Raw genomic sequence first — 24,940 nt, forward strand, 5'->3', positions numbered from 1 at the left:
GTTTATGAAACAGGATCACGATTCTTCTTCCCAGTCACTAACACCCAGACTCTTTCACATTCCCAACAGACAAGTCCAAAGTGCAGGAATCACGAGTTAGCTTCTGCAGTGTTTTTCTGCAAGGGAGCCAGGATGACCCCAACATTCCTCTCCTCACTCTCAGGGCTGTACAGGTCATGCTTTTCGATATACTCTCGGACAAGGTCTGGCACCAAGTAGCGAATACTCTGGCCCCTTCTGAGGGCTCGCCGGATCTTTGTGGAGGAGATGTCATTGGTGATCCATTCATTTACCAGGTGAATGTTGTTCCGGTGTTTCCACAGTGTGTCGGATTCGTAGATGAATTTCTCAGCATCGTTTCCAGCCCGAGTAATACAGATGAGCCCATAGTCTCCTACAATTCGGGTGATATCCTCACTCTTCCACAGATTGGGAACACCGAACGATTCCAATAAATCTGCCCCACACAGCAGCTTTACTTTTGGCACATCTGGGAAGAAGAAAACACAGCTTCAGGGTCTTCTTTGCTAATAACTCCCTGAGTCAAAATGAATGCATCTATGTGTTTTTCTGGCTAGAGGGTTCATAGTTTTGATCCGAATCAGATTCTCAAAAGAGATCTAGGAACTGCAAAAGTTAAGGACCGCTGCAGGAGAAGTAAGTTCAAGGTGCCTTTTCCTTCCTCTCCTTCCCTCCCTCCGGTCCCAAAACTAACAAGGGGCATTTTCCAGGCAGCCAAGCATCCTGAATATGAAATGAAAATACAGAGGGGGCTCGCTCAGCACTAGAATCTTATCCACTCCAGTCGGTAAGTCTTGATAAAACATACAGACCTTTTGTTTTTGGCTCTAGCAATTCCTTTTGACCAAAATCTTGTCTTTGTTCAGCCCACTTCCTTTTCCGTCCAGGCCTCTCCAGCCTAGGTGAGTCCTGCTGGTGATCACAGCTACTGGCCTCCAGTTTCTCCTGATGGTGTCTAGAAAACAACAAAGCAGTAGAACATCCTCTTCTCACAACATTCAACCAGAAAACTCTCTCTCTGGAGATGGCTTAGAGCCTCTGGCCCAAGGTCCAGGCTGTGTCATATTAAGAACATGCAAACCACAGATACACCCAAGGCCTATCAGTCAGAATGGATGCTGACCAGCACCCAGTACTTCCGGGTCAGCGTGGAGGCTGGCCAGTAGTGCCCGGGGACTGGCTATCGGGCATAGAAAGTAAGGAGATCCTGGGAACACAACAGATGGTAGCGATTACTATTCTAAGCTTTATGTGTGTGTCACAATAATAAGAGTTAACATTAGTTATTTATTATGTGCTAAGCACTCCACTAAGTCCTTTGCATGGATCATTTGATGAAATCTTCCCAACATCCCATGCCATAAATATCATTATTGTTATTATTATTCCCATAATGGAGGGAAGTGAAAGCTTAGAGCTGTAACTCCAGCTCTCGGCAGACTCCCTGGGATGCAGGAGGCATTCAGTAACAACCTGACTGAGTGAATGCTCTGGCTTTTGTAAAGCAACTCTACTGGGGCACCTGGCTGGCTCAGTCGGAAAAGCGACTCTTGATCTTGGAGTTGTGGGTTTGAGCCCCACGCTGGGTGTAGAGATTACTTCAATAAATAAAACTTAAAAAAAAAAAAAAGTAAAGCAACTCTTATTGCCAGCATTATATCAGAACTGCTTATTATCCCCATTGAGAGAGAACTCTAATTTGCCCAAGGTCACTTAGCTTATAGGTAGCAGAGCCGGTGCTTGAACCCCAGCAGTCTGCTTCCAGAGCCCACACTCTTGACCACTGAAGAGTGTGGCTTCACCTAGTAGTGGAGAGCCACAACACCAAGGATAAGGTCCTAGAGAGGACAAGTGCCCGAAGCCTAGAAGGAAGGGACCACAGGCGGGACTCACGGGCAGCCTTGTTCTGGATCGGCAGCAGGATGCCCAGTGCTCTACAACCGTGCGGTTACCCAACATGAGCTACACCTGGGGAGCCAAGTGTGTCCTGTGCCCCTAACTCCCTTCGCTCTTGAGCAGCTGCGTTAATATGTAACGGACAGCAAGGCTGTCGGGGAGGGGGCTGGGTAAGGTCGTGGATGCAGAAGGCTGGTATCTGACGGGAGAATTTCTGGCCAGTGAAGAGGGCTGACTTCTCCCTGCCAAGTCTGAAAAGCTGTTCCTCTTGATAAGCTGCTGTGCCAGATAGCCTCTGCTGGCCTGGTGTCCTATCTTCCCCCGGACACACCTCCCAGAGGTTCTCACGTGAGAGAGATTCCACCGATGGGGTTCACTCACAAGAGAGCTGGAAGGAAGACGGGAGGCACAGGCCATCTTTCTGGGCCGTGGAGCCTGAGAAGCAACCTCTTACGGAGTGAGCACAGTGGCCAGATCCTGTATTCCACTGTCCAGTCACCAACTTCAGGAGACTGGGACAGCTTAACAGCCGCATTTGTGGGAGCAGGGACAGGAACCGCTTTCTGAATGGCCACCGCAGCTAAAGGAGGTATGACCTTGAAACAAACCCGACTTCCCCTCCTCCAGCCCTCTGACACTTCTGCACGAGCACCTAAATCCCTTTCTGCTTAAAACAATCAGGGTGGTCTCTATTTCCTGTCCAAACCCTAACTGATGTGGTCAGAACCAGAAGGCTCAGAACTCTAAGAACTGACATTAGATGGAAAGGTTTTTCAGAAACAGAACATTAAGTAATAATTAATTAGCCGTTGCTCACTCTAGTTTCTGAATCCTTAACGGGAAATGTTTCTAAGGTATGAGCACAGCGATCTGGGACAAACCCAGTATGCCGTCATGGAAGCAACACCCAAAATCAGGACTGTCCACAACCAGGCACAATGGCTTCTCTTGTTTAAATTACCTGCCTCTCTCTTTTAAAAAATTTTTTTTAATGTTTATTTTTGAGAGAGAGAGAGAGAGAGAGAGAGAGAGGCAGAGAGAGAGGGAGACGCAGAGTCTGAAGCAGGCTCCAGGCTCTGAGCTATCAGCAGTGTCTGATGTGGGGCTCGAATCCATGAGCAGTGAGATCATAAAGTCAGACGCTTAACCAACTGAGCCACCCAGGAGCCCCTACCTGCCTCTCTCTTTTATACTTAAGAAGATTAACGACAACAATGTCTTCTTATGATTTTGCCTTTCTCATTCGGGGCACCGATAGGCCAGGCAGGCTTCTCCGTGGATGTTGTCTCCCACAGAGGTGCAATAGTAACGAGCACGCAAACATCTAACAACACGATGAAGGACATAAAGGCTAAGGAGCCGCCACACCCCACACCTGAGACGTAACCTTATGCAGGAACAGCACAGCCCACGAAAACGCCCTCCCCACCCTGGTCACGGTTTGCAAACGTGTTCTATTCACAGACACGGGCCACACTGACACAAGGCAAAAAGGCCCAGCCCATTCCCGCGGGACTGACAAAGCCGACCTCACCATGAATACCTTAGCACCTTCAAGGTCTCTACCCAGTCCTTCTGAAGACTTTCCCAGGTGTCAACTTCCACCCATTCTGAATTCTTGGTGGCTAGTTCTGCCATGATAACTCGGTGGTGGGCAGAGATGAGTCCTTTCTTCTTATACGCATCGCCCACGGGAGAGATGACGCCTTTGATGACTCTGTATTTTCCTGGATAAAGAGATTTGAAGCGAGGTGTAACAAGTCAGATTTTACACACAGGAAGGATTATCATCACTCTGGTTTTATAACAGAGTCCCGCCCCCTGGGGTTTCAGAAAAGGGATTTAGGTTCTCTTTCTTGCTTTCCATCCATCCATCCATCTATCCACTCATTTATAAACAAGGTGAAACAGGCATAACATAAAATTCGCCACGTTGACTGCCTTCATTGTACAGCTCAGGGACATCAGGCACATTCACATCTCTGCAGCCATCCAACCATCCGTCTCCAGAACTTTTGCACCTTCTCCAACTGAAACTCTGTCCCTATTCATCACTAATTCCCCACCCCCTACACAATCTAAATTTTGATATTGCCAAATTGCCTCGTAAAAAGCCTTAATCAATTGGTATTGTTCACCTACAGTGTATACGAGAGCCCATTTCTCCTCAACTTCTGATACTTGACGTTATCAAGTTTGAACATTTTTGTCCATGTGATGGGCAAACTAGACCTCGTTTTTTATCTTCGTTCCCCAATTATTAGGATTATTGGTGAGTTTAAGCACCCAGGCGTCCATCTATCTATCAGCCTATAGCATGATCCTTTACATTACAACATATATTATGTAGGGGAGAAAATCATTTTCCTTGACCCTCCTTGGGTCCCTGGCTGAGTCTAAAAATTAAACTCACAATGGGGCGCCTGGGTGGCTCAGTCGGTTGAGCGTCCGACTTCAGCTCAGGTCACGATCTCGCAGTCCGTGAGCCTGAGCCCTGCGTCGGGCTCTATGCTGACAGCTCCGAGCCGGGAGCTTGCTTCGGATTCTGTGTCTCCCCCTCTCTCTGTCCCTCCCCTGCTCATGTTGTCTCTGTCTCAAAATAAATAAAAACATTACAAAATAATAAAAAATAAATAAAAATTAAACTGACAAAGAAAAACATAGAAATTTATTTAATAGAAGGCTTATGTTACGTGGTACCTTCGTAAGGAAATAACAGTTAAACCTGGGTATTTTTATGTCAGGTTTGGTGAAGAGTGGACAGTTGTAGAGAAAAATGGTAGGGCAAAGAGTTTGAGGTACGTTCACAAAATTCAGGGAAATTTAGCAAGGCCTGTTAGTTTAGATTCTTCTAGGCATCGATTTGCCTTTAGTAATAAGGATGCTCCTTTCCTCCCGGTATAGGGAGGGCACCTCCCACAGGAAGGTTTGTTTGGTTAGTTGGTTGGCGTTTTTTTTTAAGTTTATTTATTTATTTCGAGAGAGCGTGAGAATGAGCACAAGCGGGGAAGAGGCAGAGAGAGAGGGGGAGGGGGGAGAGAGAGAGAGAGAGAGAGGGAGAGAGAGGGGGAGAGAGAGAGAGAGAGAGAGAGAGAGAGAGAGAGAGAATCCCAAGCAGGCTCCACGCTGTCAGCACAGAGCCCAGAGCCCAATGCAGGGCTCGATCCCACAACCCTGAGATCATGACCTGAGCAGAAACCAAGAGTTGGATACTTAACTGAGTCACCCAGGCGCCCCCATGTGAAGGTTTTTTGAGCTGCTTCCGAGAAGGGTGGGGAGGAGGTCAGAGTGACCTTCCTGTTTCTGCCATTTTTTCTTTTTTTTTTTTTTATTTATTTTTTTAAAATTTTTTTAACGTTTATTCATTTTTGAGACAGAGAGAGGCAGAGCATGAACGGGGGAGGGGCAGAGAGAGAGGGAGACACAGAATCGGAAGCAGGCTCCAGGCTCTGGGCCATCATCAGCCCAGAGCCCGACGCGGGGCTCGAACTCACGGACCGTGAGATCGTGACCTGAGCTGAAGTCGGACGCTTAACCGACTGAGCCACCCAGGCGCCCCTCTGCCATTTTTTCAAACTGCTTCAGCTTAAAATGTCCATCGTGACAAAGGGCCATATTTTGGGGTAGTGGTCTGAACCCTATTATTGCTTTTAGCTACTGTTCCTACCTGTTCCGTTCATGTAGTCCTTGGCCAGCTCAAATAGCCTCAGGTGCATGTTGGTGATAGGATTAAAGGAGCCACAAGCAAGAAGAACCACTTCTGTCTTCTCTGAATTCTCCATGCTAAGAATTTGAAGTTGTTGATCTAAATGGAAAACTCGGACACCCTGCTCGTTGTCTGCAAAGGAAAAGAACATACGTTCAGCTATAGGTCTTTAGTGGCCTTTCACATTCCCATTCCAAGTGAATGGATAAAAATATTTGGCTTCGGGGCACCTGGGTGGCTCAGTCGGTTAGGCGGCCAACTTCGGCTCAGGTCATGATCTCACGGTCCGTGAGTTCGAGCCCCGCGTCGGGCTCTGTGCTGACCGCTCAGAGCCTGGAGCCTGCTTCAGATTCTGTGTCTCCCTCTCTCTCTGTCCCTCCCCTGTTCATGCTCTGTCTCTCTCCGTCTCAAAAAATAAATAAATGTTAAAAAAAATTAAAAAAAATTTGGCTTCGATGACAAGGACAGCCCCATTTCTCCACCCTTCCTTTTCACTGTGAATTTGCAGCTCCTGCCAGAAAGGGATGGAATCTCCTTCCCCCTCTTTGTGACTTGCTTCGGACAAGAGAATGTGGCAGTTAGGACAGTGTGCTAGTTCTGAGCCCAGGCCTTTGAGGTCTGCACACTTCTGCTCTCTTTTGGCCTCCCTCCTCTGCCATGAAAACAAGCCGAGGCCAACCTCCTGGACAGAGCACGCGGGAGACAGCTGGTGCCCCCGCTGACAGCCAACCACTGGCTGTGCGGCTGAGGCCATCCTGCACCAGCCAAACCGCAGACGACGTGCTCAGACACACAGCCCAGGTGAGATCAGCTGAGCCTGGCTTACATCAACAAACCCACAAGCTGACCCTAGACTCATAAGCAAAAATGAAATGTGCATGCTGCTGAAGTTTTATGACTGCCCTACTGTAGCTCCAGTTAGCTGATACAATGATGTTATCAACTACCACATAAATGGAACTCCCTGACAACCTGCCCTTCAAGACAGTAGTCGGCCTCTTAGTCAACATGATCACATTATCACTTTCAGCTCAGGAACAGTTTACAATTTACAAACCTTTTTTCATATTATTCCATTTGATCCTTCTATAACCCTAATGAAGTAATACAAGACAACAGATTTAAACTTTTATTGAACTCAGATAGATTCAGAAATTACGAGGCAGCAAAAGGCCCATAATGAAACCCAACAGTCTGGCCACATCCTGCTCACCAAACCCTCTATGCAACTCCCTTAAAAGCAAGCACTTTTAACTTTTTCAGCTATTTCTTCTGGTAGATTCTACCATATTTCTATACTATGTGCTTATAATGCTATTTCTAAATTTATCCAAAGTAAACAGTACCTGTTTACTATGATGATCCATGAGGATTAGCTCTCACACACCCTCACTGCCTGTTCCCAAACTTCTACATGTATATCTATCTATAGTTTCTAGTCTGTGTTGAAAGCCGTCTTCTCCTAGAGTTGTGAAGGCATCGCTTGTAGATTGCAGTGTTAACAGCGATAAATCCAAAGTCACTCCCAATTCTGGATCCTTTGAATGTGACTTACATTTTTCCTCCCCTGAAGCTTGTGAGATCTTCTCTTTGTCCCCAGCATTCCGAAATTTTACAACGATGTCCTCTATGTGACTCTATTTTCATCTGTTGTGCGGGGCACTGGGCAGACCCTTTCAAACTTGAGGCTCATAAACTTCAGTTCTGGGAAAGGTCCTTGAATGATGACATTCTGCCTTCCGTTTTCTTTGTTCTCTTTGGAAATGGCTATTATTTGGAGCTGAGGCAGCTGGATTGGTCTTCTCATTTTCTTTTCTTTTCCCTCTTTCCTTTAAGCTCTAATTTCTAGATATTCTCAACTCCATCCTCCATCTGTTGAGCTGATTTTCAGTTCTGCTATTATAGCCTTCATTTTAAAGACCTTTGTCCTCTAGGGGCGTCAGGGTAGCTCAGTCGGTTAAGCGTCCGACTCCTGATTTCTGCTCAGGTCGTGATCTCACGGTTTGTGGGGTTGAGACCCGTGTCGGGCTCCGTGCTGACAATGTGGGGCCTGCTTGGGGTTCTCTTTCTCTCTCTGCCCCTCACCTGCTTGTGCTCTCTCTCTCTCAAAATAAATAAGTAAACTTAGAGGAAAAAAAAGACCTTTGTCCTCTAAATGTTCCTTTTTATGGTGTTCTGTTCTTTCACCAATGCATTCTCTTATCTCTCTACCAACATGAATGATACATTTTCAGTTTCTTTCAACAAGAGCTGATAGGAAGTTCTGAGTGGGTGAGTAGGACCCATGTACAATGGGCTTCACTGTATGGTAACCTGGCAGTCAGTGCTGCAGGTCTCGCCCCTGGGACCGGCCGGATTCCACAGAACAGTATCCTCTAATCTCCTGTCTGTTATAGCACAACAGTTAAGAACCTGTGCTCTGTGGGGCACCTGGCTGGCTCACTTGGTAGAGCATGCAACTCTTGATCTCCGGGTCACGAGTTCAAGCCCCACGTTGGGCAGAGACATTATTAGAGACATTATGGGGGGCGGGGGGGGGGGCGGGAAGCAACCTATGCTCTGAAACCAGACTGCCTGCATAGAAATCACCTACATGGGCTGGATGACCCAGGACAACCTGACCTTAACCTAATCTTCCTTTGTCCCGGTTTTCTCAGTCTTAAAATAGAGAAAATAACAGTACCTACCTTGTGACCATCATGAGGATTAAGCGAGACAATACACGCAACTGCTTTTGACAAGAAATAAACACACTGTGAATGTAGCTACTATTAATGCTGCACATAATGTCGCTATAGTTCAACTCTTTTTAATCTACAAAAACATGAATTTCAAATGGTTCAACCAAACATTATTACTCTATTGACTCTGGTTTTTTTCCTGGAGGGTTTTTCTCCCGGAACTCATTCTCTAATGTGGACTGAAAGTCTCTAGTCCTTTGTACGGCTATCATTCTGAAACCTTTTTCATCTCTCTTCTGAGTCAGATCCCCTATTTCTGAGGACCGCATCATGTCTTTCTTGGTTTATGTCCTGATTTTTCTAGAATGTATCCTCAAGTAGCTTCATAATAAAAGGTACATGGGAAATAAGTTTGGTTATGTCTTTATCCTTCCTTCAGAGATGAACGGCTTAGTTGAGAAAAAAGCAAGTTGAAATTATTTTCTTTTAAAATTATGAATGCATTTCTTCATTGTCTCCTAGCATACCACACTACTGCTGAAAGTCTAATGCCATTCTGATTCTTTTCCTTTTTTACATACCTTTTTTCTTTTTGGAAGATTTGTAGGATGTTTTCCTTATCCCCAATGCTCTGAATCTGAAATACCACAATGTTGTGTCTTAGTGGGGGTCTTTTTCATTCATTGTGCTGGGAGTCAGCTGAAGAGGTTCAGAATGTGCCAGTTTGGCATGTGGATTATTTTGAGCAGAAGGTATTGAGAACCCTGTGGGCTCAAGAGAAACTTCTGCCCCTCCCTTAAGAACACAGAAGAATCTAAATTGGAGGTCTTTCTCAGAATAAGGGTTATTAGCGGAGATAAATTTTATCTAAGTGGCCCATCTGTATAGCAGGGCAAATGTCTAATTACCAAACATGTTTTTATCGCCCCACAAAGCGCATTACTCTCCTCTGAAAACACAGACCCCCACCCTTTCTGACTTCAGAGTGACATACAGACCTCATGTTGCCTGACTTTGGAATTCCCGTGTCCATGTGGATCCCCCATATGTACACCTGTTACAGTTGTTTTATTCCTCTCAACCCCTCTCATGTCACTCTGATTCTTAGTCCAGCTAGAAAGACTTCTGAGAACACAGGAGTTCTTGCTCCCCAACACAGTGAGCCTTCAAATCTCTTAAACTCAAATCACTCAGTTTTGGGTTTTTTGATAAACTGCTTAATAACTATCAAAAAATAGTTTTGTTATTGTAAAATTTAAAAAAATATTTTTTTAAGTTTATTCATTTATTTTGAGAGAGTGCATACGCACGAATGGGGAGGGACAGAGAGCAAGGGAGTGAAAGAGAATCCCAAGCAGGCTCTGCACTGTCAGCACGGAGCCCCAAGCAGAATTTGAACTCACGAACCGTGAGCTCATGACCCGAGCCGAAACCAAGAGCCGCACGCTTAACTGACGCCACCCAGGCATCTCTAAAAAATATTTATACATCCAAATTATGTTTCAAAAGAATCATTCTGAGAGCTTATAAATATAATTCCAATGATGCCAAATTGCTAGAAGCATGTGGGGAACTTTGGGGGAATTACCTATACAGGCTGGAGTATTTTTCCAATTAACGTAGAAATACAATGAAAGATAACAAACACACAGCTGTATGATACTTTTCAATGGATAAAATGCGTTCACACACCTATCATTCAAGCCTCCCCACCAAAAACAAATTTGGCCAAAGTCATTTAGCTGGTTCCAAAAAATAAGCTATTGTTAGATATTTCGTTTTTCTAGTTAATCTTCCACCACTGGACATTTACGTTTTTCTAACTTTTCAGTATTACAAACATCTGAGATCAACAGTGGGTTGAAAATGAACTGGAAATAGAGGCTGTCATATACCTCGCTGTGCACTTCCAAGACTTCCCAGTGCTCAAACAACCTGTGTCAGGACCACTGATTTATAGCTCAACAATGTCTAGACCCAAGTGCCAGGGTAACCAAGTCACTTTTGCTCAGATTCTATGCTCTCATTGGACAAAGCCAGTGAGTGGCAGACTCAGGGCCACTTGATTCCTGATTCCTAGGCTCACTCATCAAAAGAAAAATGGGAGACCTGGGTGGCTCAGTAGGTTGAACATCTGACTTTTAAAAAAAAATTTTTTTTTTTACATTTATTTATTTTTGAGAGACAGAGAGAGACAGCGTGAGCAGAGGAGGGGCAGAGAGAGAGGGACACACAGAATCAGAAGCAGGCTCCAGGCTCCGAGCTGTCAGCACAGAGCCCAGTGCGGGGCTCAAACCCACGAACCATGAGATCATGACCTGAGCCGAAGTCAAATGCTTAACCGACTGAGCCACCCAGGTGCCGCGTGACTTTTTTTTTTTTTTTAAATGTTTATTCATTTTTGTAGGCGAGAGAGAGACAGAGTGTGAGCTGAGGAGGAACAGAGAGAAAGAGAGATACAGAATCCGAAGCAGACTCCAGGTTCCGAGCGGTCAGCACAGAGCCCAACGCGGGGCTCAAACTCACAAACCATGAAATCGTGACCTGAGCCGAAGTCAGACGCTTAACTGACTGAGCCACCGGGCGTCCCTCACTGACTCTTGATTTCAGCTCAGGTCATGATCTCATGGTTTGAGATCGAGCCCTGAGTTGGGCTCTGTGCTGATAGCATGGAGCCTGCTTGGGATTCTCTCTCTCCTCTCTTTCTTTCAAAAGAAATAAATAAAAAAAGGTGGTGGTGGGGGGGGAGGCATTAAACCAGAGCTGTGTAGTTTGGAAATAAGCCCTCCTGGTTGAGGAGATGAGGAAAGTGCATGTTAACCCCTTAGGCAATGGGAACCTTTGAAGGTTTCTGAGCAACAGAGTTACAACACGGTTCTACACAAACAATGTTTGAGAAAAATAATAAGACATGGAGACTTACAACCTTAATTGATTTTATCAGCTTAACCAAATCACTTAATTACAAGTCTTAAGTTTCCATATCTGTAAAACAGGGATAATGACAACCAATTTCAGTCACCGTGAGGATTAATTCTGAGACTAACACATGGCAACGTGCTTGCATATTCCCTAGAACAGTGCTAAAATAACCGGCAGCTGTTACTTGGGAGGGAAGTGACAACACTGATGATGGTGATGCTGTGGGATTAACTGGAAGGGGCAGAACAAGACCAGTTACAAGTCATGGGACTGGAAGGCCAGTTACAAAGTTATGAGTCCCTCAATTTAAATAGTCAGTGAGAATGGAAATAAACATTTATTCAATAAACATTTGAGGCTTTCTCCCAACAAAGCATAGTGGTAGGGGTCACAGGGACACTGCTAATTGTTGATAAGAAATAAAGAGAGAAGGGTCGGTAATGCTCCACACAGCATTTTAAAAAATGAGTTAATTTACAAGAATGATTTAAATGTCCTACCTTTCAATTATCAGCTCAAGGATGATACCAGGGTTCACTTGAGGCTTGTTCCCACCCCTCCCATCCCTACCCCCCAATTCCCATACAGAGTGCCTGTGGTTATTGGGGTGGTGGTGACTACGACATGCCCGACAGGGCCCACAGGGAAATCAGGGTATCCTGCCAGCTTCTGAGCATGATCAATGAGAGCCTGTCAGTTCCAGCCCCGCCCACCTCAAGTTTCAGACACCACTCCCCATGGGAGATTGAGCTGTGGGCGGGAAGAACAATAAAGCTCTAAGGGGAGGTTTGGGTCCCCAAGGAGCTGTCTGCTGTTCAGGGAAGGACAGAACAAAGAGCTTAGAGCTCCTCCCCAACCTTGGGGATGCACTCAGGTTTCCAGTCTCCCCACCCCCCTCGGGGGAAAGGCTGGGGAAGGGGCTGGAGCAAGCTGATCTCTTAGCTAAAGGAAGCTTTCTCTCTGGTCACATTCACAACCTATCTCAAATATCCAGCTCAGTTCTATTAATTCATCATGAACACAGACAACTTGAGCTCACACTAGACTCTAGACCTTTAAAACCACTGAAGAATTAAGTTACAGTCAGCCTCCACTATAGCCCAGGGTGTTTAAAAAAACAAGGATCCGTCCCTCTCCAAGGAAAAGTACTTCCTCTGTATCGCTGCAAGGTACCAGAATATGTGGGTAGGGAAAGGGGACAAGCTGGTGACAAATGGGAGTAGTTTGGAAGCTCTAACAGGGCCGTTCTGGATCCTCCTTGCTTTGCTCCAGGTGCTCAAGGACCAGCATCCCCATGATTCACTTCTGTCTGGCCCACACAGCCTACCACCTGCACTGCTGGCTGCCGAGATCACACCGGCTCAGGCTGTAAGTGTCCCTCCCCAGCTTGCTATAGCAAAAAACTCATTTCTTCCTGAGACAGTCTTGACATTGAACTAAAATTTACTTTCAATTTTCAAATCCCATTTTTCTTTAAAAAAACTGAAATACAGCTGATGTATAATACTTTCTTAAATTTTTTTAAAGTTTATTTATTTTGAAAGAGACAGACACAGTGTGAGAGGCGGAGGGGCAGAGAGGGAGAGAGAATCCCAAGCAGGCTCAGTGCTGCCAGCACAGAACCCTACAGGGGGCTCGACCCCATGAAACCATGAGACCACAACCTGAGCCAAAACCAAGAGTTGGATGCTTAACTGACTCAGCTACCCAGGCGCCCCGTGACTTTCTCAGGTTTGAAAAATACTGAGATGTAAACATTAATGAAACATTTTGTAAACATTAAGTCAGTTTTTTCAATGTTAACATTGAAAAAGTTAACCATCTTGTAACATTTCAGAATGCTCAATATAATTAAATCTATGTTGACTGAATGTTAATGCATTGACTTGTCAACTGATTGGAATTTATACCCCTAAAAAGATGCTATTCCTTTCAAAAAGGTCCCATCAAGCCTCTAACTGTATTCTAGTTGTAACAATGTTTCACTGCTTTAAACAGTCTTGGGGTATATTTTGAGACTATTTTTTTTTAATACTTTCAACAGGGATAAATCTTTGTCTTTGGGTAGATTTAATTTCTACAGATACCCTAAGGTCCCTCAGTGCTAAACCTCATTAATAAAATAATCAAGGTAAATAATAGAGCTTATGATAAAGAAAGAGAACTATCAGTTACTGAGGAAGATCTTATATGCATGGATCTTGTATTATTATTTTCAGATTAAGATATTCTCATATGCATGGATTTTATATTATCTTACACTATCTTATGTTGCATGTAAGTACATGTAATTTCAAAAGAATTTCAAAAATGAGCAGAAACAGCAGACTTCATCTGGTTGTGGAAGCTGGGTGGGTCGGCTTACTCTGTTTATTGGTTACACCCCATGTGAACCGGGTGGCAGGAGGCAGCAGCTGGCACAGCACAGGGCCATGGTCAGGACTCTCAGACCCGGCTCCAAACTCTAGCTCTATCACTACTGGGTGTTTGTCCTTGGACAAGACACTTAGTCTTTCTGAGTCTGTTTCCTCATTTATAAAATGGGGAACCAGAGTCCCTATCTCATTGGATTTTGTGCATATTAAATACAAAAGTGAATAAAAATGTTTGACACATTTGTCTACTCATGATGAATGTTAACTTTCACTATTATCTGTGAGTTGTCTTAAGGCATGAACTTACAAGTCACAGTAAAGGAACCAAGGTTCTCAAGATCCCTTGGGGACCAGTATCCACAGCGCCTGCTACGTAGTAGGAGTTCAGGAAATGGCAGTGCTAATCTTCGTGAAGTTTTATTAGACATAATTGTGCTCAAATGGAATGGATCTCAAGTCATCTTTGTTATGTTTAAAACTTTCTCTCTGTGGTCTAATGTGACACTGTCATGAAACAGAACCTAAATTCGGTTTCTTGAAGCCATTTGATCACTAAAGAAGTAATGTAAAACGTAACTCGCTGTGTCTCACGCAGCCAAGTGACGGTGTTCTTGTTTGGGACCACCGCTCTAGTCCTCCAGCTGTATGTTCTGCTAAGGTAAGTGTTTTCACCCCCCACCCCCAGCACAGGGCAGCTCAGCATGTGGGCCTGACCTCTGGAGATGGTTCTGGTGCGCTCTGCCATTCCTGTGATGAGTTTAACTGCAGCCTGACCCATGTTTTTGCCCCTGTTATCAATGGTGGTCACCTGCTTCACCTCTTTGAAAAAGTCAAAAATCTCAATATGAACAGAACAGTTGGGATTTGGGCAGATCGAGTTTTAACACTTCCTTCTTTTAGTACAAGAAGCTGTTAGATGGGAGACAACAAGGGCACCAATGTTGCCACTTATGGATTCCCTAGAGCCCAGTCTCAACAGCCTAGCATGAGCTAACGTCTGCAGGGCCGAGGGCGACATAGATATACGTGACCAGATTATGACTTGATACCTTATTTCAGATTCTATGTTGGACATTAGTCTTGCGGAAAAGGTCAGTCAGCTAATAACTCTCACTGGACAAATGAAATAAATGCAACCCGATACATTCAGAATAAAAAACTGCAGCTCTAAACATGTGGAAAGTCTGAAATAATCTGAAGACTGAGAATCCACAAAAGGGACAAAACGGAAATGGGAACTGTGACACTCCCTGGAATTAGCCTAATTCAAATTTTCCAACTTAGGTCCTAGGAGTTTTGTGTGCAGTTAGACCAACTTCCTTACTCCAGAAGGCCAGAATTCCCACAAACTATCTTCTTGATATTTTCCACCGAAATATCAAGTTAACATGAATTAGAAAGATAGTAAACATTATTTGTCCACCGATCAGAAATATTAACAACTCTCAATATTACCAGTAAGCTATTTAGCAGCGTTAATTTGCAGTTAATAAAAGGGAGTTGCCTGGAACCAAATGAACCCAGGGCCAGAATTAAGATTAGAATTCAAGGGTTAGTGCCTTCTGGTATCATGCTTACAGGGTGAAATTCTTCCAATAATTGATAAATTAATGTATGACCCTGTGTATTGATTTTAGACCCAGATCTTCCCGATACTGCGGGCAACCTCTCCTTACCAACCTGGTTGGTAATATCATCTTTACTTTCTTCACAATTGGTAAGTGTACATTCATCAAGCACTTATTACGTGCCTACTGTCTGTCAGACACCGCTGAGATAAAAATGGGGAAGATGGGACTTCCTGCTCTTCAGGAGCTCACAGACTGAAACTTAAGAAAAAAATTCACGTTTAAAATTCAGGTGAAGGGGGGCGCCTGGGTGGCGCAGTCGGTTAAGCGTCCGACTTCAGCCAGGTCACGATCTCGCGGTCCGTGAGTTCGAGCCCCGCGTCAGGCTCTGGGCTGATGGCTCAGAGCCTGGAGCTTGCTTCCGATTCTGTGTCTGCCTCTCTCTCTGCCCCTCCCCCGTTCATGCTCTGTCTCTCTCTGTCCCAAAAATAAATAAACGTTGAAAAAAAAATTTAAAAAAAAAAATTTTAAAATTCAGGTGAAGGAAATTTTTAAAGTTCCTTAGCAACCTTCTGGAGAAGGTTGTCCTTCTGGTGGTCCTAACCTTTGAGTATGAAACCGAATTAAGTGAAATGCAAACATTTTGTGTTGGTGTTATAAAATTCTTTAGCTATAAAAATTACTAGATTCATTTACTCATTTAATAAACGGTTACTAAACTGGAGACGATACCGTGTAGAAGAACACGGACCTCAACAACTTGAAATAAAAAAGTAATAGAGAAGCAGTGGACTCTGAAATGTGGAGTTTTAGGAATGTCTTAATACATTTCGATTATCTTTGCCTGTGTGTGTGCTTAGAAGACTGATGTGTAATTTTTTTTTTAACATTTATTTATTTTTGAGACAGAGAGAGAGAGCATGAACGGGGGAGGGTCAGAGAAAGAGGGAGACACAGAATCTGAAACAGGCTCCAGGCTCTGAGCAGTCAGCACAGAGCCTGATGTGGGGCTCGAACTCACGGACCGTGAGATCGTGACCTGAGCCGAAGTCGGACGCTTAACCGACTGAGCCACCCAGGCGCCCCGAGTGATGTGTAATTTAAATAAAAACTATGCCTACATTTTTTTAAAGGTTTTTATCCATTTAAATAATCTCTAGATCCAATATGAATCTCGAACTCAAACCCTGAGATCAAGAGCTGCATGCTCCATTGACTGAGCCAGCCAGGCATTGTCCCTAAACTTTAATGAAAAAATCGTTACCGAAGGCCTCAGGCACTGCTCTAACTGCTCTAGAGTCTCCCACTGAATCGCAGCTCCACAAGAGGGGACGACGCAGGTAATGGTGGCAAGCGCTGGCTTTGGAGACAGAGGGAGGCCAGTTGAAACATGCACTCCACAACAAGTTACTTAACCTCTCTGAGCTCCCCCCACCTCATCTGTAACCCGGAGATAAATTACCTGCTTCGTTTTGCTAAGGCTTAAATGAGATAACAGGAATCGTTAAACAAAACAGTCATAGTTCCTATTACCAACACCACCAATATTAAGAACACAACCCATATTAAAGGAAAACCTTAGCCTGGCTGGGTTTTGAGCATGAGTCCCACAGGAGGGAAGCGAGGAAACATACACTGTTTAGGCATGCATTCAAGAATGCATTTCTGGGGGCCGCCTGGGTGGCTCAGTCAGTTTCGCGTCAGACTCCTGATTTCCACCCAGGTCATGACTCACGGTAAGGGAGTTCGAGCCCTGCAAAAGCCTCTGCACTGATAATGCGGAGCCTGCTGGTGATTCTCCCTCTTTCTCCGCCCTCCCCCGCTCACAATTTCTCTGTCTCTCTCAAAATAAATAAACTTAAAAAAAAAAATGTATTTCAGAGATAATTAAACCTAGTAAATCGATGCTGCTCTGATGTCCTTTTAGGTTTTACTGTGCTGTTTACGCAGATGGAGCCCGTCCCACAGGCACTCGAGAGGATGTTTGCTGTATTTGGTGTGGGATCCTTCAGTGAAGGAGTCTATACCATGGTGTTAACAGTTTTGGCAACTGACTGTGTATGTTTTTAAGTACTGAATTTCTAAAGGCTCATCTTAATCTGAAAGCTTGACTGTACATAATACACCATTAGTCTTCAATATTTTCTACTCACAGTAAAAATAGAGGTATATAGAGACAGAATTCTTAATTAGACACGTGCCACAGTTAAAACAATTCACCAGGGAAAGTTTAAAAATTCCAGGAGAGGGGCGCCTGGGTGGTTCAGCTGGTTAAGCGCCTGACTTTGGCTCAGGTCATGATCTCATGGTTCCTGAGTTCGAGCCCCGCATCAGGCTCTGTGCTGACATCTCAAGATCCTGGAGTCTGCATCAGATTCTGTCTCCATCTCTCTCTCTCTCTCTCTCCATCTCTCTCTCGGCCCCTCCCCTGCTTATGTTCTGTTTCTCTCTCAAAAATAAGCAAACGTTAAAAAATAAATAAATAAAAAATTCCAGGAGAGATTTTTCTTTTTGCGGATAAATTCTACTGTATTAGACTAAAAAGAAAAAAAAAAAAGTTGAGCTACCGCTGAAGAGTGGAGCTGTTGGACTGCATTTTGCAAAGTATGCAGCAAGCCTTCCATCTCCTGCTAAGCTGGGGCCATTGTTTAAATCCTTTTGGCAAAAACACTGTAAATAGGGGTTCCAGTTAAAAGACAAGTATTCCTCACAGTGCTTTTCTCCTCCCAAATACAGGAAAAAACAACCCCTGAACTTTACTACTTGTCTGTGCTGCTGTCGGTGGGCAGCTTGGTTTCCACAGGTGAGCAAAACTTCCCGAGCAACCTGTCCTTGTCAAAGGCTTAGCAGTCCTTCAAGGCAGTAAATGCTCAGGCAGGGCTGTCCTGTTGTAAGAGACGCCCAGTTCCTCCTAAAGCCAGAGCTCCAAGAAGCACAGTAATTAGAAAAGCAAAGTAAAGAGGAAGCACAGAGGGTTAGAAGGGAAATAAAATGCCATCCTTTTTCATGTGGTTTCCACTCCATTTAATTAGATCCCCTTCTTCATCCTGCAGTACTTTTCTCGGGCCTGGGGCTGACCTGGCTGGGCAGTGGGACCCGTGCACGACCAGGCGCTACATCAACGGTCTGATGTTGGCATTTGAGGCCTGCTGGTCTCCCGCCTCCCACAGAGGTCGTCGGCAGGCCAGGCCTGTCTCAGCAGCCCCACCAACTGACAGCTGCCCGGGAACAGGTCAGCTCCTACCCTGCTACTCCTGAGTGAAGTGGTCAGCTGACATCACAGCTAAGACAACAGGAAGCACACCAAAACCAGTCATCTGAAAGAAAGTTGTCTTTAAGTATTAATTAGTACGGACAATGGATAAAAAGGAACAGTTCAACCCAAATCACCAGATTGACACCACGACCAAATTCACCCCAAATAAGGACGTTCTTTCAAGATCATTACTCTCTCTGAATCTCCTTTTTTATTTCATGAAAATATTGTCATCAGCTGGATAGCTGCTATAGAAATAAGCACTGAAAAGGAAGAAGGAAAATGTGAATCTTAGCAATGAACAAAGGTTTAGTTTCAGGCACCTGGCTAGCTCGGTCCGTTAAGCATCTGACTTCGGCTCAGGTCATGATCTCACAGTGTGTCAGGTGGAGTCCCACATCGGGTGAGCTCGAGCCCTACTTCGGGTGAACATGAGCCCTGCTTCGGGTGAGCCCCGCTTCTCTCTCCCTCTAGCTCTCTCTCTCTCTCTCTGCCCCTCACTCACTTGCGAGCACTCTCAAAAAAAAAACAAAAAAAACAAAACCTAAAAACCTCACAAAGGTTTGGTTTCAAAAAAACAGTGATTCACATTGTGTATTTGAACAATTTATTGTTCTTTAAAAACGTAGTGGGAAATTTTAGAATAAAACTAACCACAATCTCCTCCCCACGGGTTACAAAAATCTTTTGCATCACAACAGTCGATTGTTGTCTAGAGAAAATAGCCAATTGACCTACATGATGGTTTTTGTCTTCTTGCTTTTTCTGTGTATTCATAGATTCTGAGGTTTCTTAGTAGGAGCTAGTTAATCACAGATGCTCTCCACATCTTTAGGAAGGAGACACAACTCTATTTCTTGAGGAAAAGAACTATCTATTGGTAGGAGGATCAAATTCAATATAAACATCTCCCAACACATCTATGACAGGCACAGACCTTCACAAGTGGGAATGACTGTTTCCACCTGTTTCTCTATTCAGGTGGCCCCTGCTGGAGGCGAAGTTACCTAACAAACACACTATCCATCCAACATGCTGACATTTCTGAGTGCTTTCCAAATTCCAAACCTAGTGTTGAAACTTAGGAATTAGAAGCTTGACGGGGGCGCCTGACTGGCTTAGTCTGTAGAGCATGCAACTCCCAATCTCCAGGTTGTGAATTTGAGCCCCACATTAAGCATAGAGATTACTTTAAAAAACAAAAAATACAAAAAAATTCTCCAAATTCTCAGGCGCCTGGCTGGTTCAGTTGGTGTAGAGCATGTGACTCTGCATCTTGGGGTTGTGAGTTCAAGCCCAACATTGGGTGTAGAGCTTACTTAAAAAAATAAATAAATAAAACAAACTAACAAACATATATACCTCAGAAACAAACCAAATATGTATGTTTACTAGCTGGAATTTAAATAAAAACTTGGAGAAAAAAAAGAAACCTGAGTAACCCATACATTAACCATGAAAGCCCCTGAAATAATTCTTACTATGATTGACACAAACTTTTTAAAAGTAACACAACCTAGGAGCGCCTGGGTGACTCAGTTGGTTAAGCATCCGACTTCAGCTCAGGTCATGATCTCACAGTTCGAGCCCCTCATCAGGCTCTGCGCTGACAGCTGGGAGCCCAGAACCTGCTTCAGATTCTGTGTCTTCCTCGCTCTCTGCCCCTCTCCCATTCGAGCTCCCTTCCTCTCTCTCTCTCTCACAAAAATAGACATGAAAAAAATTTTTAAGTAACATAAACTTTTATGTTCTCCTGACTTCATTAACCAAATATTAACATATCAGATAAACATCAATATACCTCAAATAATATTTGTATTGGAATTTCCTTTTTTTTTTTTGATCTGTCTTATCCCACCCCCCAAACCTGATCTACCTGAAAACTTCAGGTAATGACAGCTCCATCCTTCCAGTTGCTAAGACCAAGTACTCTAAACTATCTTTAATGCCTTTTTGCCCCTCACACCCCATTGGGAAATCCTAATGGCTCCATCTTCAAAATATATTCAGAATCCAATTATTTTTCACTATTTGGAACATTTAAGTTTATTTATTTTGAGAGAAACAGAGAGAGCATGAGTGGGGGAGGGGCAGAGAGAGAGAGAGAGAGGGAGAGTGAGAATCCCAAGCAGGCTCCTCATGATCAGTGCACAGAGCCCAACATGGGGCTCGAACTCACAAAACCATGAGATCATCACCTGAGCTGAAATCAAGAGGCAGACGCTTAACTGACTGAGCCACCCAGGTGCCCCACTGTTGGGAAAATTTTAACTGACTGTTTCTAAATACAAGAGGCTGCTTAAGACCAAGGCTGCTTTGTATTCTTTCTTTCTTTCCTTCCTTCCTTCCTTCAAGTTTTTATTAATTTCAGTAATCTCTACACCCAACATGGGGCTCGAACTCACAATTAAGAGCCATGTGCTCTTCTGACTGAGACAGCCAGGCGCCCCTATTTCTGTATCTTGAAGTTATGCAACATTCCTAACTTCAGAAAGTAAAATCACGTTTCTTTTTTTTTTTTTTAATGTTTATTTTTGAGAGACAGAGAACGGGTGGGGGAGGGGCAGAGAGAGGGAGTCACAGAATCTGAAGCAGGCTCCAGGCTCTGAGCTGTCAGCAGGCAGGGCTCAAACCCACAAATCGTGAGATCACAACCTGGGCTGAAGTCGGATGCCCAACCAACTGAGCCACCCAGGAGCCCCAAAATCACATTTCTTAACTGATAAACATAACTTGAAGCATAATTTAAAACAGTGTTTTAACTAACCCATAACGTATAAAACTGAATTTTCATTTACTTTAATGGTTTTATTACCCCCAAAACCAAACCTGGTTTCATGAGTTAATTTCATTAAGAAACATTTATTTCATGCTACTAATACTGTATGAAATATAAATTATGCTCTTTCTGATATGAGTAAAATTTATGAAATATTCTGAAACTGTGCTACCTTTTAGCTGCTGCACAGTTTAGACAACCACCTCACAGACTAAGGAAATTCTCTATGACCTATGTTGGCTCAGAAGCGAAGTATCTTCTGTTGAGCACCTATTTTTATGGGGAATGCTTTGTTTTGGGGTTCTTATTCTGGAGCCTGGCTTCAGGAATATAACATCCCTGAATGTATAAGCAGAATGTAGGTTATGTGTACATATGAGCAGCTTCCTGGGAGGATGTCATGGGAAGTTTGAGAAGCTAAAAATAAGTATTAGGGGCACCTGGCTGGGTCTGTCGGGGGAGCATGCAACTCTTGGTCTTGGGGTCATGAGTTTGAGCCCCATGTTGGATGTAAAGATTACTTAAGGGGCGCCTGGGTGGCGCAGTCGGTTGGGCGTCCGACTTCAGCCAGGTCACGATCTCGCGGTCCGTGAGTTCGAGCCCCGCGTCAGGCTCTGGGCTGATGGCTCAGAGCCTGGAGCCTGTTTCCGATTCTGTGTCTCCCTCTCTCTCTGCCCCTCCCCCATTCATGCTCTGTCTCTCTCTGTCCCAAAAATAAATAAACGTTGAAAAAAAAAAAAATTTAAGATTACTTAAATAAATAAACTTTAACAATAAATAAATAAATAAATAAATAAATAAATAAATAAAACCAGTAAGCACTAAACTCATTAAATTTAGTATGTAAAAAAATACCAGGGGTGCCTGGCTGGTTCAGTCAGTAGAGTGTGCAACTTTAAAAAAAAAAAATTTTTTTTAACGTTTATTTATTAATAACATTAATAAATTAATTAATGAGAGAGACAGAGCATGAGCAGGGGACAGGCAGAAAGAGAGGGAGACACAGAATCCAAAGCAGGCTCCAGGTTCTGAGCTGTCAGCACAGAGCCCAACACAGGGCTCGAACCCACAAACCGTGAGATCATGACCTGAGCCGAAGTCAGACCCCCTAGAGTGTGCAACTCTTGATCCTAGGGTTATGGGTTTGAGCCCCACATTGGGTGTAGAGCTTGCATTGAAAAAAAAAAAGTAAAAAACCCCTTGACTTTGACATCTATCATTGCTCATTTAAAGTTAAAGAAAAAAACAGGGGCGCCTGGGTGGCGCAGTCGGTTAAGCGTCCGACATCAGCCAGGTCACGATCTCGTGGTCCGTGAGTTCGAGCCCCGCGTCGGGCTCTGGGCTGATGGCTCAGAGCCTGGAGCATGTTTCCGATTCTGTGTCTCCCTCTCTCTCTGCCCCTCCCCCGTTCATGCTCTGTGTCTCTCTGTCCCAAAAATAAATAAACGTTGAAAAAAAAAAATTTAAAAAAAAAAAAAAGAAAAAAACAAACAAACTGGGGCACCTAGGTGGCTGAGTTCGTTGAGCAGCCAACTTTGGCTCAGGTCATGATCTCATGGTTTGTGGGTTCAAGCCCTGCATCAGGCTCTGTGCTGACAGCTCAGAGCATGGAGTCTTCAGATTCCCGGTCTCCCTCTCTCTCTGCCCCTCCCCCGCTCTGTCTGTCTCTTTCTCTAAAATTTAAAAAACAAAATTCATGCTCTTAACTATGTCACAAAATTGACCACAGTACAAGCTATCTACTGGTAGACGTTTAAAAGAGGTCCACATGTTCAGAGAGCCTTTGGCTCATGTACTTCTTGTTAAGCCACTCGAGTTTCACCTGCCCCAGCATTTTTCCTACCTAGTTGGAGCAAACCATCCTCTCTGGGCTCCCATCCCAAGTCCAAGTTAAAATGTCCTAAACTCCTGCAGTTGCCAAATAGTATTTCCCAGTTATGACTCCCAACTCTGAGGTTATTTCCCCCAATGCTCTCTCCGGTAACTACCAACCTAACATGTTATCCTTTTTTTTTTTTTTTTTTTTACAATTTCTTCTCTTCCCTCCCCACCCCCCTCCAAAACCTGGATTCTATTTTTGTTTGACAACTGGGACCCAAACCAAATTCTCTTATGCTCTAGGAACGTTTTTCATTATCCATTCGCCCTAAACAAGAACCCAAAGAACACCGTCAGCACAGAAGTGCTAAGTCAAATCAAGTCACTGAGAAAGAGGAGCAGGTAAGCACAGTGCATGATCAGGGGAGGCCCTTCCTCCACAGCTACCGCCACCACTTATACTCAGACCAACACAAATGCCTGAACAGAACACCCTATCATCATCATCGTCATCATCAAAATTAGGGGAAGTACACAATGAGCAAATGTTTATTTAGCAAGTTCCTCAATCTGGGAAACAAAGAATATTTTTCAGTTTTGTTTTGTTTGGCACTGATCCTATTTGTCTCCGAGAGCTCCGCGTCACTCAATGAACGTATCGAAAATCAGAGATAATTGCATTAATGTAACAGTCACTTACTTTCACAAAGGAAATTCTGTGAACCTGAAGCGTTTTTGCAAGGTAGGTTATGGGAACCATTCCAACTGCGTCAACAGTCTTCAGTTGGGCTGGAACAGTGATTTCACATCCAAATTGTAACTCTGAAAAGCAATTTATGGTAATAAGTAGGAAATTCTACAATTAGAACTGGCAGAAGTAATTCATTCTGGTAGGATTCTATGGTAACCTCTGTTTGGTGTAGCTGGAATAGCTTTAAAGACAACACCCTTGGGGGAGGGGGGGACCTGGAGGGCTCAGTTGGTTAAGCCATCGTCTCTTGATTTAGTAGAGGTCATAATCCCACAGTTCCGTTCCCAAGATCGAGCCCCAAATCAGGCTCCGCGCTGACAGCATGGAGCCTGCTTGGGATTCTCTCGCACGCTCTCTCAAAAAAATAAATTAATTTTTTTAAAAAACCCAAAGTTTTAAAGGCAACACCTCTGCAACAATTTTGCCGTCAACCCTGATGTGGTCTTGGGGACCACGGACTCAAGGAGAAGGGCTGGGAACACCAGAAAATGGTTTCCGCCCAGTTTTATCAGTAACTTTTAACTTGTTGCCCAAGAGTGAGTAGTGTCCTCAAGGGACGTGTCAATCCGCTTCTGGGAAGATGGGTCTAGCCTTTACAGCGGAAAAGGGATTTCGGAGGAAACAGAAGTCCTCCAGAATGGAGAACTTTCTCCTCCGCCCTCCACCCACCTCCGCCAAACACAAGCCTCTAGAAAAGGACTGATTGATTGACTGACTGACTTTACTTACTTTACTCGCTTATTTATTTTTACCTGTTCAGAGGGGGCCAGAGGAACATTTAGCGAGTCTTTTGGTTCCACGTTAAGATGGAAAGAATGAAGGGGCAAGACTCCTTGCCCCAAGCTTGAGTGTGACCTTGCCTCGAGGACCGTTATACCTGCCCCTCAAAGACCCCGCCATCTTGAACTCCCCTCGGCGTGCGACAAAAAGAGTCCCGGGCTGCCTCCCCTAAAGCCTGGTTTCTCAAGGGCTCCAGCCAGGGGGCTTACCACGCACGTCCTCAGGGTCGACCGGCCCGAATCCTCCCGGAGAGGACCCGCAACCCGGACGCCAGAAAGGGAAACACCCGCGCCCGCATCCTCATTGGCTCCTGGGGGCCGGAAGTGTATGCGTCTGGCGGAAGTGCTCCTACTGCGAGCGTCCGCCCGGTCCGGACCCTCAGGTAGG

At 44.4% G+C, this 24,940-nt stretch overlaps 1 protein-coding gene across 3 annotated transcripts; it reads right to left on the reverse strand.

Moving 5' to 3' along the window:
- NMNAT1 (nicotinamide nucleotide adenylyltransferase 1) lies at positions 1-24,856 on the reverse strand. Of its 3 annotated transcripts, none has more exons than XM_047083480.1 (6): positions 24,763-24,856; positions 23,723-23,844; positions 5,585-5,755; positions 3,461-3,644; positions 834-976; positions 1-490 (listed from the first exon to the last, which is right to left on the reverse strand). In XM_047083480.1, the coding sequence occupies exons 3-6, from the start codon at positions 5,697-5,699 to the stop codon at positions 90-92; spliced, it is 843 nt and encodes a 280-aa protein (XP_046939436.1). In that variant the 5' UTR covers positions 5,700-5,755; positions 23,723-23,844; positions 24,763-24,856; the 3' UTR covers positions 1-89. The 3 variants fall into 3 exon arrangements, with proteins under 3 accessions (XP_046939436.1, XP_046939437.1, XP_046939438.1); XM_047083481.1 differs by lacking the exon at positions 24,763-24,856 and adding an exon at positions 24,526-24,725; XM_047083482.1 differs by lacking the exon at positions 1-490 and having other exon boundaries at positions 889-976; positions 3,452-3,644.
- Between the last annotated feature and the right edge of the window lie 84 nt (positions 24,857-24,940).

This window comes from Lynx rufus, unplaced genomic scaffold (assembly GCF_022079265.1).
Source record: "Lynx rufus isolate CCGP_SWC_20201006 ecotype Redwood Valley unplaced genomic scaffold, mLynRuf1.p SCAF_2, whole genome shotgun sequence".
Classification (NCBI taxonomy): domain Eukaryota; kingdom Metazoa; phylum Chordata; class Mammalia; order Carnivora; family Felidae; genus Lynx; species Lynx rufus.